The following is a 16,032-nucleotide window of genomic DNA, read 5'->3' on the forward strand; positions in this document are numbered from 1 at the left end:
CGTTGCTGCACAGGGGCTTTCTCTAGTTGGGGCAAGCGGGGGCTACTCTTCGTTGCAGTGCGGTGCCTTCTCGTTGCGGAGCACGGGCTCAAGGCACACGGGCTTCAGTAGCTGTGGCTCGTGGGCTCTGGAGCACAGACTCAGTAGTCATGGCGCACGGGCTTAGTTGCACCACGGCGTGTGGGATCTTCCTGGACCAGGGCTCAAACCTGTGGGACGTCCCCTGCTTTGGCAGGCGGATTCTTAACCACTGCGCCACCAGGGCAGCCCCTATCTGTTAGCACTTTAAAAACACCTTGGATCCACTCACAGGGGCCAGTTAGTTGGTGCCCTCGTGGCTCCTCCCCTCCCACTTCACTTTCAGCCCAGCTTTGCTCTTTGGCGAGCTCTCGCATGAGCTGGGGTGCCGTTCTCTCATCTCTGGGCGTGGCTCCTTCCCCAGCTGGGCAGTGTCCTCACAGGCCTTTGCTGACCGGCCCTCCAGAGCCTGTTGGCCACTCTTCTCCGGCACCCGGCCCTGCGTGCCTCGTGTGCTTCCCCGGACTCCAGGCGGTCAGCGGGCTCAGCCTGGTCCCCGCTCTGCACGGCGGCCTGGAGACAGCCATGACGGCGTGCTGGGCACTGTAGGGCTCCAGTCCCTCCAGGGTCCCTGCCCACGGTGTGTGGTGTCTGGAGACTTGAGCTGTAGTGTCACCAAGTTTTTTAGCTTCCTTAGTTGTCATCTGTTCCTGCTATCCTATCTTGGCCCAAAGCCAAATTGTACACTTTCTTGTTTCTCCAGTTGAGTGAGTTCTGTATTTGGCAACCTAGCATGTGACGTCGTTCTGCCTACTTAGGGCAAGCTCTTGGTGTCAGATACTTAGCAAAGCAGAATCTTGTGGAACCTGGCAGTGCTCGTGTGTCTGTGTCATTTTGTGGATGCTACTATGGGACTTCTGTGCAGATGGGCACTTGCTTGCTTCCTTATCTTTTAACGTGTGTTATGTTGCTCTGAAAGTCCCTTCCTAGAATGCTAGCAGTAGCAGCGAGATGAAAGCAGCCCTCGTATCTGCGTGGCCGTGGCCCCTGTCAGGCACGTTACTGGAGTCTGATTAGGGTATTAACGTAGATCCTCTTACTGGTGTGCTCGCCCGGCATACAGTACTGTAATCGCCTCCTCCACACCTAATCTCTTAAACCTCGTCACGTGGGTTATCTCATGCCTGCGAGCGCCCTGCCTTAACTGTGTGCTTCAGACATCGTGGACATCAAGCCTGCCAACATGGAAGAGCTGACAGAGGTGATCACAGCGGCCGAGTTCCACCCGCACCAGTGTAACGTGCTCGTCTACAGCAGCAGCAAGGGGACCATCAGACTGTGCGACATGCGCTCCTCCGCCCTGTGCGACCGCCACTCCAAGTGTAAGTGCCGGGCGTGTACATAAACGTCCCGTCTAGAGCCCGTGTTGTCTGGGCGCTGAGCCGCCCCCGAAGACTTAGAGGCGCTCTTTGTTACGCATGTGCCTGCGCGAGCATAGGCCGGCCTTGGTCCTCGCAGCGCTGCTGGCGGGGTGCGGAGCGAGAGGCCCTGCTTTTGTGGCGCCGCGGTGGAGCCCGCAGGTCACTCCTGCCAGCACTTCCATGCAGCGTCCGCCTCCCTGGGTGGGCCCAGTGAGAGCCCCTTGTCGCCTCCACCTCTGTGCACTAGGACCTCTGCTGAGGCTGGAGACGCAGTCCACCTGTGACCTTTCTCGGCTCTCGGAATGGGCTCTGTTCCCACAGAGCTTCGCTGAACTTGAAGGCAGTTCCCTGAGGTGAAAGTCTAGTCTTTAATCCACTGAGTCTTGAAGTCCTTCTAGGTGAGGAGAGCTTTGGTTTTGTTTTTATTTTTAGCCATAACCAACAGGCCCTACTTTGTAGAAAACCAGAAGTCTGTGTGTCACAAGACATACAGAGTGTGTCCTGAGAACTTTGCCAACACGTTCCCAAGTACTGAGCAGTGACGCCATCCCAGCCTGGAGCGCCATGGGTTTTCGTGTTCTGGACACTTGGTCCTGCAGCTAAGTCAGTGTATCGGTCAGTCTGTCCAGAGTGTCTCCTGTCGTAAAGTGGGGCAGCTCCAACAGAGCCTGATGGGAAGTGTCCTGGATGACTGGCTCTTAGGAGCCTTTTTGCCTCATTCTGTCTCTTTTTGAGGCTAAAGTATAGGGGGAGGGGGGGAGGGGGGTTTTCTTGCAGTTTTATTTTTTTGGTTTTTGGGGTTTGTGGTTTTCTTTTTGTGTTTTTTTTTTTTTTTTTTTTTTTTTGGCCACACTGCGTGGTATGTGGGATCTTCCCCAGTCTGGGATCGAACCCGTGCCCCTTGCAGTGGAAGCACAGAGTCTTAACCACTGGCCTGCCAGGGAAGTCCACTATAGTGTGTTTCTTTGTTTTTTGGAGTTTTTTAAATAAATTTATTTATTTTAATTATTTATTTTTGGCTGTGTTGGGTCGTGTTTGCTGCTTGCAGGCCTTCTTTAGTTGCGGCGAGCAGGGGCCACTCTCCGTTGTGTGTGCAGGCCTCTCACAGCGGTGGCTTCTCCTGTTGCGGAGCACGGGCTCTAGGCCCGCGGACTTCAGTCGTTGCAGCACGTGGGCTCTAGAGCACAGGCTCAGCAGTTGTGGCGCACAGGCCTAGTTGCTCCGCGGCATGTGGGATCTTCATGGACCAGGGCTCAAACCCATGTCCCCTGCATTGGCAGGCGGATTCTCAACCACTGCACCACCAGGGAAGCCCCTATAGTGTGTTTTAAAAGAACTTTGTACTTCAGTAGAATTCCTGCAATGAAAAATGAGTCTTTTCTAACGTCTGGCCTATGTTTTCAAGAGAACACTCGTGAGTAACAATTTTAGATTCCAAGAGTAGTTTTATTTGTCAGCAAACTTACTTATTTGAGTAAATGCTCAGAGTATTGCCACCAGCTTGCTTATAATCAACTTCAAATGCAGACTCAACAAACATAGGTTCCTACATTAAAAAAAGAAAATCAGGGCTTCCCTGGTGGCGCAGTGGTTGAGAGTCCGCCTGCCGATGCAGGGGACGCGGGTTCGTGCCCCGGTCCGGGAAGGTCCCACGTGCCGCGGAGCGGCTGGGCCCGTGAGCCATGGCCGCTGAGCCTGCGCGTCCGGAGCCTGTGCTCCGCAACGGGAGAGGCCACAACAGTGAGAGGCCCGCGTACCGCAATAAAAGAGAAAAAAACAAAAAACAAAAACAAAAAAAGAAAATCACAAGCCGCTGCAAATGAAAGGAAGTACAGAAATCCTCACCCAAAGTTCACCAAGCCACAGGCTCGACAGTGCACTGGGGGCTCTGGGGTCTGGCGCATGGGCAGGGGGCGAGTGAGGGGGCACTCGAGTTACTGCTGAGAAAGCAGAAGTGTCAGGGAAAGAAAGGTCTGCCATGGACGCCTGTAGAATCTTTCTGAAACTAGTAGTTCGGTTTTGTTAGCCTAAGTCTCGACTGTTGAATAGTGAAGGAAAACCCCTTTCCTGACAGGCTTTGGCAGATGGGACTGTTCCGGTGTTAAAATCTGACCCAGGCGTTCGCGGCTAAGGGCCGGGCCCTGCAGCGCACTCGCAGGCTCGTCGCCCCAGGGCGCTCGGGGCACCGTGTCGGCGTCTGCTGTAGCGCCCTTTGTGTCTTTCTGTGCCAGGGACAGGATGGGACGGGGTTTGCTAGGGACTGGCATTCGAGGATCTGCAGGGAAGCGTCAGGTTGATGCAGAGGCCTCACCAGGATGCACTCAGAGTGCCCGAGCAGCGTTCTGGGTTGCAAGCCCAGGCCTGGGTGAGCCTGGGGCCCGCGCTTCAGGAAGATGGGAGGCCGCAGCGGTGTCAGGGGAGGGCCCGAGTCTCGCTTGGACTTTAAAATGATTTGTTCTCTGGTTTTTAAACAGAAGCTGAAAACATTGTATTTTCCAGTTTTTGAAGAGCCGGAAGACCCCAGCAGTAGGTCCTTCTTCTCAGAAATAATCTCTTCTGTGTCCGACGTGAAATTCAGCCACAGCGGTCGGTACATGATGACCCGAGACTACCTGTCGGTGAAGGTGTGGGACCTCAACATGGAGAGCCGGCCTGTCGAGACCCACCAGGTGAGGCCGCGGCATGGACCCTGCCACGTCTTGCACGCAACCGTCCCTCTGACCTTCCTGTACTTTCATTAAGGTCCACGAGTACCTTCGAAGCAAGCTGTGTTCCCTGTACGAAAATGACTGCATCTTTGACAAGTTTGAGTGCTGCTGGAACGGCTCCGACAGGTGAGACCTGCGTCGTGACCAGGCCCGAAGCACGCTGATGTCTTCAGAGGCGGGCCGGGCTGCCAGGAGGAGTCCCGATGGGCTTGGTTTTCCAGGCCATCTGTGAGGTGGCCCTAGCAAGGTGGGAAACATGGGATGTCTGGACACACTTCTCACCTTGCTTATGATTCCACCTTGTATTTAAACAGCAAGCGTAGTACAAGGTTCATGTTGGCTGTTTTTAAAACGCTTAGTGGATGATAATTTCTTTTTTTGTTGTTATTTCCAAGATGAGTGAAAGGAAGGCGGTGGGGAGGTTAGTTACTGTGGCGTGTGTGGGATGGCCACGTTCCAGTTTGCCTTTGGGGACAAGTGGAGGACGAGACCTCAGAGTCGCTGCTGTGCTTGGACAGAGTGGGGGTGGCTGGTGTGACTCCGCGGTCTACCTCGTGATGAGGCGGTTTGAGGCCTCCGCCACCTTTTTGTGCGTGTCCTAGAGGCGACAGCAGTACTAGTGCTGCCGAGAGGTCTGTTTCATATTCTACGAAATGTCGCACCTCACGTGATGGAAGGAGATGAGCTTGCATCGTCTGTGATGGATTCTGTGCCGTGTGCTGCTTGTCAAGGGTGTCAGTGAGCAGAGGACCTCGCCACTTTCAGAGACGGACTGACGGACATTCTGAGAAACCCTTTGGCACAAACACCTAGAAACATCAGATGTCACACCACAAATCTCTTTGTGGGTATAGTTGAGCTCACAACCAGTAAGGCCAGGAGTGAAGAGGAAGCAGGAACTAGGAGGGAGCCCTCGCTGGCCTCAGGGCACCAGCTGGAACCAGGAACCTGCAGCCCAGGAGGGTACAAGAGCTGTGGCCCTGGACCCACACAGGGTTGGCAGTTGAAACTGGGACCCTCGGGGTTATGGAAAGGGCATCCATCTACGTTCAGATGCGTCCCAAGGGAAATGTATCTGTCTGAGACCTTGGATTGGAGTGGATGAAGTCCCCTGACCTTTGTGACCATGAGCCTCCCTCCCCGCCAGGGACGTGTGTTTGTATTTGTACTGACCTGGAGAAGCTCACTGAGGGTAAGTCCCAGCAGACAGGCAGCCCCGGGCATCCGCACTGTTCACAGGCTGACGTGCCACCTGTTAGTGTCTCTTGCTGCAGACACAGGGCCCCTGGGTCAGAGGAGAGGACCTCACTCCTCACAGCACAGCAGAGCAGCACGAGCTTGGTCACAGTGCCTGGGGGGGTGACACAGGGGGCCCGGGCAGAGGCCGCTCACGGAGCGGGGTTGGCCTCACACCAGCACACACCCAGCTTGGGGGTCAAGCTGAGAGTGGTAAACAAGGCTGCAGCCCTGAGATGTGGCCCAGGGAGAGAGCGCTGAAGAAACGCATTCTTGGCAAACGCACTGAAAACACGTAGGGGTGCCTGGCACCCGTGGCGGATTTGTCTTTCCCAGTGCTCCAGGGCTCAGGATTTCCCCAGATTAAAATCACTTAAACAGGAGCTCACAGGTGAAAAGCACCGAACACATGAAGGAAAGCCAGTGTGAGCAAGCCAGCAGAAACAGCCACAGAACTGTGACCTCTGAGAAATCAGGTACTGAGATCATATGCCACAGAATATAAGATGAGAATGTGGAAATACTCACAGGTGAAAGGACGGAACCGGAACCTGAACATGGAACCACAAGGCCATTGAAAACCACCCAGGACATCTGGAAAAGCATCATGCAGGACTTCTAGAAATGAAAACTGTAGTCGTTGAAAAATCACTGTGTGAATTTAGCAGACCCCGTGAAGCTGAAAAGATCTTGAATTAGTGAACTGAAGATGAGAAATATTTTAAGAAGAAAGATCAGGAGAGATTATCCAGGATGCAGCTCAGAGAGCCAAAGAGACAGAAAAAACATGGAAGGTTGGAAAACACGGAGGGTCAGATAAGGTCCAACATGACCTAAGTGGAGAGAAGTGTCCAAATTGGAGGATTGTGGAGAAGTAGCAGTTAAAGTGTTAATGGCCAGGAATTTTCTATAACTGATGCAAGACTGAATGAATACACAGATTCAAGAAGCACAGAAATCCACATCCAGATCATAATGAGGTTACAGGGCACCAAAAACAAAGAAAAGATCTTAAAAGCAGCCAGGGGAGAAAAGACCCATTGCCTTCGGAGAAAGGGTGTTCAGACCGCGAGCAGACCTCTCGGCCCGGCAGTGGAAGCCGGAAGGCGCTCTGATGCGGTGTGTCGTGACCCCTTCTGACTCGCTTCCTGAAATTGTATCCAGAGATAAATGATCATGCAGGAATGTGCCTTAAACAAGGCCCCAAACCCAGACAGAGACCCAGCTGCGTTGGCTTCAAGCTTCTTTATAGCATAATAAAACAATGGAAATAAAACCCACAAAAGCACGTAAAATTAACAGATGAATATCCAGAATACGTGAAGAACCGTAAGTCAGTGAGGAGGTCCTAACTGCTCATGAATGGGAATTAACAGAAACGGGGGGAATGAATAACAACACATCCTCATTAGTAATCAGCAGATCAAAGCAACAGGGACGTCCCTTCACATCCATCAGTGACGGAAATGTTGGGGTGGAGGTGGAGGCCAGGGGGCATGACCACTGCCACTGCCCTTCTTCTGAGGCTCCCTGGGAGTGGCCGGGTGGGCTGGGAACCTCTCGAATATACACACAAGAAAACACGTTCCAAGACGTGCCCTGGAGGCAGCTGAGCCATGTCGGGGTTCCTCCCTGGGCGGGCGGACGGACGAGGAATCATCCTCTGTTCATGGTGTGGACCAGACACAGTGAAAGCCAGGGTTACAGCTGCGCAGACCTGTACGCGATCACACAAGTGACTCATCTGATGTCTAGAGCATGCAAGACGGTTTTGTTTTTAAGACCGTGTAACTGCTCAAAGGACAACCATGTATAGGAATGTTCCCTGCACGGTTCTTTATGCTTTGTGGTAGATCTGAGATATTGCAAAATACGTTTAAATTACCATCCCCGGCACATCCTGAAGCTTTCTGGTGGCGCCTACCTGTTCCCTCACTCCTGCCAACATGCCCTGCCTTCCTGCCTGGAAGCTTGTGTGGAGTTGGGGGCGGGGGCAGAGCCAGGTTTCTGCCACCATCCCAGTCACTCCGCCTGGGACGGCGCTGCCCAGAAGTTAAGTTTTGCCCCACTTCATCGTGCTCCAGGTTTGTAGCAAACACAGGCATCACCATTAAGTTGCAAGTCCACTTACTCCTGTGTTTGGCGGTGTTCCCGCCTAGGCAGCACCTGGCCAGGTGCTGGGGAAGGCTCTCATTCCCGCCGTGTGGAGCAGCGGGCCAGGGGGACATCCACGCCCATGCAGGTGCCGTCAGGACTGCTGAATAATAGTAATAATCGTAATGGACGGCGTGAAGGTTGGTCCGCTTTCATTTCTGTCGCGCACCAGCACCTCTAATCAACATTGATGATAAAATACTCCTTCCCGAAAAAATTCTTTCATTGGTCTCTGTTCGGAATAATCACTGCAGTTAAGTTTATATATATATATATATATATATATATATATATATATATATATACACACACATATATTTTTTGGCTGTGTTGGGTCTTTGTCGCTGTGCGCAGGCTTTCTAGTTGCAGCGAGCAGGGGCTACTCTTCCTTGCGATGCACGGGCTTCTTGTTGCGGTGGCTTCTGTTGTTGCAGAGCATGGGCTCTAGGCACGCGGGCTTCAGTAGTTGTGGCGCACGGGCTCTGAGGCGCAGGCTTGCAGGCTCTAGAGCGCGGGCTTCAGTAGTTGTGGTGCACGGGCTTAGTTGCTCCACGGCATGTGGGATCTTCCTGGACCAGGGCTCGAACCCGTGTCCCCTGCCTTGGCAGGTGGACTCCCAACCACTGCGCCACCAGGGAAGTCCCTGCGGTTAAGTTTAATAACACAAATGTAAGCTTCAGATCAGCACATTTGTTGCTTATCCTTTTGTGAACATCGTGTTCTGTGTGGAAATTAATGTGGGCAGGTGCCAGTTGCTGGCAGCCCTCCTGGGCCCCACTGCACGGCCCTGCTGCGTCCACCGCCACACGGGCCCCTCCGTCCCTGAGGTGTGTGCACTCCAGGTTTCAACAGTACAGGTGAGATAAGCCAGGAGAGCTTATCTTTTTTTGTGGTGCGAGGATTTAGATGAGGATTTGCACAGTCGGGGTCAGCCCTGCGCCGTGTGAATGAGGCAGCACGCGCCTCGCGGGGCCTCAAGATCCGCCCCTGATGATGCGGGGATGGCCCGGGAGCCCAGGGTGCCCAGGGGGAGGCCGCAGGGCAGTCTGGTCTTACCGCGCCCGACGGGCCCGCTGAGGCAGGGGCTGGACGCACGTGGAAGCATTTGCCGGCAACCAGCCACTCTCCTCTTAGCTGTGTAGAGAGACCCGAAGTTTTCACCAGTGTGACAGAAGCGCGTCACGGTGCTGTGTGCTTCAGTGGAGACGCGGAAAGGCGTCAGAACCAGCCCGGAAGGGAAAAGACCACGGGCGCTGCTGCAGCATCTGGAGCGTCGGCAAAGAAGGCCCCGGCTCTCTTGCACGCTGACCCCGTGTCTGAGGCCCCTCCTAACTATTTATATACCTGTTCCTTCACGAGAAAAACGCTTTTAAGATTAAAATGAACTTTAAAACCTTGTCTGGTCAGTCGTGAGCAAAGATGGTAACAGATCTCACGAACGTCTCTCGAGCACGTGTGGAGCCCTGCCGAATCGGGGCAAAGTGCAGGAGGTCAGACCGTTACCCGAGCCTGGGGCAGTGACTGTGTTGGGGTTTTTACCTTGTTTGAAAACACGTTAATGTAATTAAAAGTGTAAATCCATTACTTTTTTCCGTTGTATTTATTTTTACTGATAGGATTACGTATACGAAGTTTAGGAAGAAATTCTCACTGCATCTCTCTCCTGACCATTATGATTTTTCATTTTTTATTTGTAAAAATGACCCTGCTGTGTAGAATTGGGGGTAGGAGAGGTAAGCAGCTCTATCCATGCGTCCAGGGCCGGGCCGGGCTGGGGGTTGGAGGTGGTCACTTAGAAGTCTTCCTGTCCTTGTTTTGAGCAGTGCAATCATGACTGGGTCCTACAACAACTTCTTCAGAATGTTCGATAGGACTACATGGAGGGATGTTACGCTGGAAGCTTCCAGGGAGAACAGCAAGCCTCGCGCCAGCTTGAAGCCTCGCAGAGTGTGTGCAGGTGGGAAGAGAAAGAAGGACGAGGTGAGCGTGGACAGCCTGGACTTCAGCAAGAAGATTCTGCACACAGCCTGGCACCCAGTGGAGAACATCATTGCCGTGGCTGCCACCAATAACCTGTACATATTCCAGGACAAGGCCAACTAAGGAGGCAGCGGGACCTGCGTCTCGTGCAGAATCGCGCCTGCTCGTTTGGTGCCAGAGGACAGGCGACATCCTCTCTGTGAAGAGCAGGGACGCCCTCCTGCCTCCGCCCAGACTGCACGGGCTGGCCGCGCGGGTGCCCGCGGGCTTCTGCTTCAGCAAGGTGAGCCCTGGGTGTCGCTGCTCAGGTGAGAAGCCCGCTCGAAGCAGAGTGATGGACGGGACTCAGAAGAGGCCATTGCTAAAATAAACATATTTATTGAAGTCTGAGCCTTCCTTCCAATTTATAGACCAAAAGTTAACATCCAAGAGGAAAGCTGTCAGATTCAGTGTCTGCTCCTGTCGAGCTCTCCTCCTCCTCTGCTGTCATCCTGGGGCCTCCACGTGCGTGGCTGCTGCCCGCCTTCCCTCGGCCTCTCTCAGCCCAGGCGGGGCCTCGGCCGGCGCGGAGATTCGGCCGAGCGGGCTCAGGCCGCTTTACTCCCATCGCGCCTCTGGTGTAACCGCCTAATAAAAGCAACACACTCTAAAAAGTGTTTTTAAGTCCAAAATCAGTATCATCTTTTTATTTGATTTAATTGCATATAATGAAATTATGCAGAATTCAACTTTAAAAATCTTTTGTCCTTCGTTAACAGAATGGTGGAACGTGTGCAGTACTTCAAACTCTGAACGTATGTATCCACAAACTTCCATAACTTTTTTGTTTCTGTAGAAATGGTACATCTGACACACCAGGTAAGGTCTGGAAAGAGCCTTAACTGCAGCTGCCGCTGAGAAAGAAAATCCCAAGGAGTAGTAACAGAATCGCTGCTGAAAAAGTAACACGTGGTTTAAAGTATGCCTCAAATTCACTGCAGTTGAACACTTACGTGCTTTTTAAACCTTTGTAACAGTACTTCGTGGGAAGAGGGTAACAGGCTTCTAAAAACTGCTGGAATTATATGCATGACGAATTTCACTGCATTTCAAGCCAGCAAAAATTAAACAATTTTAATTATTATGTAATGCCACCAGTACCTTGGTGGTTTACTTTAAAAGTAGGTTGATATCGGAAATCAAGATTTCCCAAGACAAAAAAATACAGAGGTAACAACACTAAGTGATTGGCGCTTGCTGCCGTGAAATTTCACACAGGAGCCCGAGACCCAGTCCTCCAGGGGACGGGACAGCTGGGGCTCACGTGCTGCTCTTGAAATTAAGGTGTATTTTGGTTACTGGTGATATGGAGATGCAAGAACAAATGTCTTGTCAACTCATTCCCCTGAATTAATGTTAACAGGATGCCACGTTAGCTCACATTACGTCGGAAATAGAGAATCAACAAGTCCATTTATTTTAATTTAAAGGTAATTCTATTACTGCGTATTGGTTGACGCAGTTCACAAACCTGAGATGTGGAACAGAGTTGTCTAAGTATCAGTCAACCCTGGCCCTTAAGGTAAAGCAGTTCTAGTAAGATGGGGTTGTATTTACTTGTTCAACTATTTTGACCAAAAAGTTTAATAAATTTCAGATGTTTTACCAGATTTTTTTACGACGTTTTTCCATCTTTAAGACGTATTTCCTACCAAACAGGAAACCAGCCTTCTGCCTCTCAGACGGCCCCAGGCAGAAGGCGCATGCGTGGTGGCTGCCACCGGCCGGGCGGGGGTCCCTGTGTCTGTGGGTTCTTCTCCCCCGAGTCAGGCACACGCTTCTCAGAGATGCTCTTGAGAAACGTGTAATTTAAGAGGTGTCTAGCAATTTCTTCCGTGTTCTTTTCCGTTAGACACTTCTGATTCCATTTAAGCCTTTTTCCCCTCCTGATGAGGTGAAAATCCTATGGGTTTCAGACTTGACGTTTATTTCTTTTATATTCCTTGTTTAAAAAATATCTGTTGTTTTTCTTGTTCTTACAAAGCTTACGCCTTTTCTCCCGTTGAAAGCTAGAGAAAGCTAGAGAAATTCTATTTGTTCCTGAAAGGTAATCCTGTGAGTTTTCATCGTTCCTTAGAATTCTGTGCTCCTGCTTGTCCTGAAGCTTTAACGCTGTCTCGGTTGATGGCCTGGGTTGGACGCTTTACTCGTGTGTGCATTTAGACGTGCACTTTTTAAAGAACAGTGGCGGTTCTAGAAGCCAGTACAGGACAGGACTCAGAGTCTGATTTTAAACCGTCCCCCAGTCGTGGGTGTTCGCAGGACGAGCAGCAAACTCCCTCCCCCGTGGAGCTGAGTAGCCGTGGCCTCACAGCTGGGAGCCGGCCCAGACTGTCCCCTGGTCAGCGCGGTGGGGTCCAGGCCCCGCGGGCCGAGCCCAGGGCTCTGGTGCTGCGTGGCCGTCTGAGGAGGAACTGTCTGCACGCTTTTGTCGAAGGGGGTCCAGGATTGGCGCTGAGGCTTTTTCTTCTGAGCGTGTCCGTTGCCCGCGGGCAGAGGCGGGTGCGCAGACCGAGCCGGGGCGGGCAGGGCCGCGCCCCTCATGGGGAGGACGGCGCTCCGCGCGCCAAGTCCCGGTCTGAGACCCGGTGCTGCCCCGGGGTCATGATGGGGCGGCGGGGGACAGTCCTCCCATCAGGAACTGCCCCCTGGGTGCTGTGCCGGGAGAAGCTTCCACAGGTGCTGGGGGGACCAGAGAGGGAGGGAGGGGATGCCACACGGGGCCCACCCCGCCAGGGCTTCTCCACGGGGGTGTGGTTAGGGCGGGGACAGCGGGGGGTCGGGTGGGGCCTGACCGGTGCGTCCCACGGGGCTGGTGACAGCCCTCCTGTACCGGGCTCCCCAGAACCAACCCAGCGGTGCTCGCCGGACGGACACGCCACAGCGTGGCGTCACCGGGGTCCGTGTCCCACCCGAGCCCTTGGTGGAGAGCTGGTGAGCCGGGGGATGGAGCGCCACCGTGATCTCTTAGGAACCGTGGCGGCCCTGACATCACGCGGAAGGGGGAATTGGAGACCTCAGGCGCTCTGCTCAGCTGTCGCCCCTCTGGACCGGCAGCCCCTCCCTTCATGCCACCAGCTGAGTCCCGCGAGGGGCAGAGTCACGGCGGCGGGACGGGGGATGGGGAACGGGCAGCTGAGATCACAGGAGTCCCGGCTGGGGGGTTGGGGGGTCCTGAAGCATCCAAGGTGACAGCCGCAGCCCAGCCTGACCCCCGCCTCTGCGCCCCCCCCAGGACCCGCAGAGCCCGTCCCGGGAAGGCTTCCCTCAGCTGCCCCACATCTGAAGAGTGAGGCCTGGGGCTGGGGCCCACAATCTCCTGCGACCCTGTCAGCGCCCGGTGAGTGACTGAGAGGACTTGCTGGTCCCATTTCCCTGCTCACCCTCCGGACGGTGATGCCAGCAACCGGAACCTTGGGTGAGTCTGCATCCTGAGCACATCTACAGGGTCCCTGGCCCCCCAGGCAGGACACGGGACCTTGGCCGAAGCCAGGGCTCCAGGCGGGCCCCCGGCTCCTGTGGTGCTGGTTGTGGAGGCCCATCCTCACCAGGCTGCTCTGTGGGGTTTACTGTGTGTCCTGAGGTGATTCACTTGTTTGCCCCAGAGTTTAGTAGTAGTAAATTATCTTTGTACATCTTGGGACATCTTTAAAAGATGTGTGTTCCAGGGACTTCCCTGGTGGCACAGTGGTTAAGAATCCACCTGCCAATGCAGGGGTCATGGGTTCGAGCCCTGGTCCGGGAAGATCCCGCATGCCGCGGAGCAACTAAGTCCGTGCACCACAGCTACTGAACCTGCGCTCTAGAGCCCACGAGCCACAACTACTGAGTCCGTGTACCACAACTGCTGAGCCTGCTAGAGCCTGTGAGCACAGCTACTGAGCCCGCGCGCCACAACTACTGAAGCCCGCGCACCTAGAGCCCATGCTCTGCAACAAGAAGCCACCGCAATGAGAAGCCCGCGCACTGCAACGAAGAGGAGCCCCTGCTCGCCGCAACTAAAAGAAAGCCCATGCGCAGCAACAAGGACCCAACACAGCCAAAAATAAAATAATTAAAAAAAAAAAAAAGATGTGTGTTCTGTAAGGATGGGAAGTTAATTTGTTATTCCAAGAACTAACTTTCAGGGAAAATTTGTTTTCTAAAATCTAATTATCTGAATGCAGTGTAAATCTACAGTTCTTATGAGAAATGTTGTTAGGTTGTTTTTGGTTTTCTTTTTTGAGGTGTAACTGACACAACTATATGAGTTTAAGGTGTACAACATAATGATTCAGTATTTGTATATGTTGTGAAGTGACCACCACAGTGAGTCTAGGTAACTTCTGTCACCACACAGGAAGTTTTTTTTCTTGTGATGAGAACTTTCACGGTCTCTCCTAGCAACTTTCCAATATGTGATAGTTACTAACTATAGTCACCGTGCTGTACATCTCCAGGACTTATTTCGTAACTGGAAGTTTGTACCTTTTTACCTCCCTTCTCTCTCTCTCTCTCTCCCTCTCCCTCCCCCCCCACACAAACACACATAAGCACACACATAAATACACATACTTACACACACACACACTCACACCTGCCTCTGGCAAACACCAATCTCTAGCTACAAGATTGGCTTTGTTTTTCTAGATTCCACACATAAGTGAGATCATATGGCATTTGTCTTGGACTCACAGCATGATACTCTCAAGTCCATCCACACTGTCTGAAATGGCAAGGCTCCATTCTTTTTATTGCTGAGCGATGCTCTGTTGTATATGTACCACGTCTTCTTTATCCACACACCCACCAATGGACACCTGGGTGGTTTCCATATCCTGCCAATTGTAAATAGTGCTGCTATGAACATTGGTGTGCATGTATCTTTTCAAAGTAGTGTTTTCATTCGTTGGATAAATACCCAGAAGTGAAATTGCTGGATCACATGCCAGTTCAACTTTTAATTTTTTGAGGAACCTCCATCCTCTTTTCCATAGTGGCTGCACCAATTTACATTCCCACCAACGGTGCGTGAGCGTTCTCTTTTCTCCATATCCTTGCCAATACTATTATTTCTTTTCTTTCTGATAAATGTTTTTTCTTACTTTAAGTATTAAACTGGTAACACCTGTACAAATTTCAGAACTCTTTAAAAGGACGGTAGCGAAGTGTTGCCCTTCCGCCGAGCCTGGTGGTATCGGTGACTCGTCAGTCTCGTCTTGGGCCACACTTTTTCTTATTCAAACACGAACATGACATATTCCCCTCCCCCCGTTTTTGCACACAAGGTAGCGACCTGTCTACACCTGCATTTCGCTCTGTCCACCGCACGGTGGTCCTGGCCATCTCCCCCCGTTGGGAGGAAACATCCAGTACCACGAGGATGCAGGAGCCAGACTGGGGGGCATTCCCTGCCGGTCCAGGGATGCTATCTGAGTGAAAAGATATTGTTTATTTATCTTACTTTTGTAACATTTTATTTGGAAATAATTTTAAATCAGTTGCAAAAATTGTAGAGTTCCTGCCTGCCCTTCACCCATCACCCAGGTTTAATTAACACCACGTAAAGCGCGTGAAGTCACCCCACAGTACTTGTAGCTCATCCACAAACCTTCGTGTTTGTTTTCCCAGTTGTCTTTTTCTCGCCCGGGATCCACGATGCATTTCATTGCCGCATCTTGGAATTTTTTTTTTTTTTTTGGCTGTGTTGGGTCTTCATTGCTGCGCGCAGGTTTCTCATTGCGGTGGCTTCTCTTGTTGCGGAGCGTGGGCTCTAGGAGCGCGGGCTTCAGTAGTTGTGGCGCACGGGCTTAGTTGTTCCGCAGCGTGTGGGATCTTCCCGGACCAGGGCTCGAACCCGTGTCCCCTGCAGTGGCAGGCGGATTCTGACCCACCGCGCCACCGGGGGAGCCCACTCCGTATCTTTCAATCTCTAACAGATCCTCATTTCCTCATGACCTTGACCTCAGACAGTTATTTTGTAGAACCTCCCCCAATTTGGGATGGCTTGATATTTTCTCATGACTAACCTACAGTTATACATCTTGTCAAGAACACAGAGATGTTGGGGTCAGATCCACGGTACCCTAGGTTCCCTTGGCGGTAATTTCCTGGGGAGGCAGTGACACCGGGCCCACGTCAGCAGCTGTCTGCCTGACGGTCACTCGTTCCCTCATCCCGTTTATTAATTAGATTCTGTCGGGAAGAACTGTCCCTTCCCCCACTTACTTGGTCTCCATCAGTGTGGACTTGGGGATCCTGCTCCAGTCTGGTGACAGCCCATCACCACCAGGAACCTGTTACCAGGCTGACTCACTCTGAGCCACTGCAGGTCCCTCAGGTTGGCTCCGTGTCCTTCACCTCAAGCATGGCCTCACCTCCTGGCACCACAAATGTTCCTCATGCTGCCCTGGAATTCCCACTTTTCCAAGGAGCTCTGGTTTATGGGAGAATGGATTCGACCCCCAGGATCTGTTATTTTAATCCAAAATTGTCTG

At 52.5% G+C, this 16,032-nt stretch overlaps 1 protein-coding gene across 7 annotated transcripts in view; it reads left to right on the top strand.

Annotated features, from left to right (window-relative positions):
• The window catches only part of PPP2R2D (protein phosphatase 2 regulatory subunit Bdelta), a 45,737-nt gene extending 34,571 nt beyond the window's left edge, over window positions 1–11,166 (top strand). For 2 of the 7 annotated variants that reach the window (XM_027112977.1, XM_027112974.1), the window contains exons 6-9: window positions 1,236–1,400; window positions 3,939–4,108; window positions 4,182–4,273; window positions 9,361–9,640. In XM_027112977.1, the coding sequence (XP_026968778.1) occupies window positions 1,236–1,400; window positions 3,939–4,108; window positions 4,182–4,273; window positions 9,361–9,640 (707 nt within the window). Of the gene's footprint in view, window positions 1–1,235; window positions 1,401–3,938; window positions 4,109–4,181; window positions 4,274–7,542; window positions 7,762–8,671; window positions 9,119–9,360; window positions 10,189–10,275 lie in introns of those variants that run through there. The other 5 variants (XM_027112976.1, XM_027112978.1, XM_027112980.1 and 2 more) reach the window with 5 other exon arrangements.
• Window positions 11,167–16,032: the final 4,866 nt, after the last annotated feature.

The sequence above is a fragment of the Aethalodelphis obliquidens genome, unplaced genomic scaffold, assembly GCF_003676395.1.
Source record: "Aethalodelphis obliquidens isolate GAN/ISIS:26980383/991018 unplaced genomic scaffold, ASM367639v1 scaffold11, whole genome shotgun sequence".
In the NCBI taxonomy this organism is placed as follows: domain Eukaryota; kingdom Metazoa; phylum Chordata; class Mammalia; order Artiodactyla; family Delphinidae; genus Aethalodelphis; species Aethalodelphis obliquidens.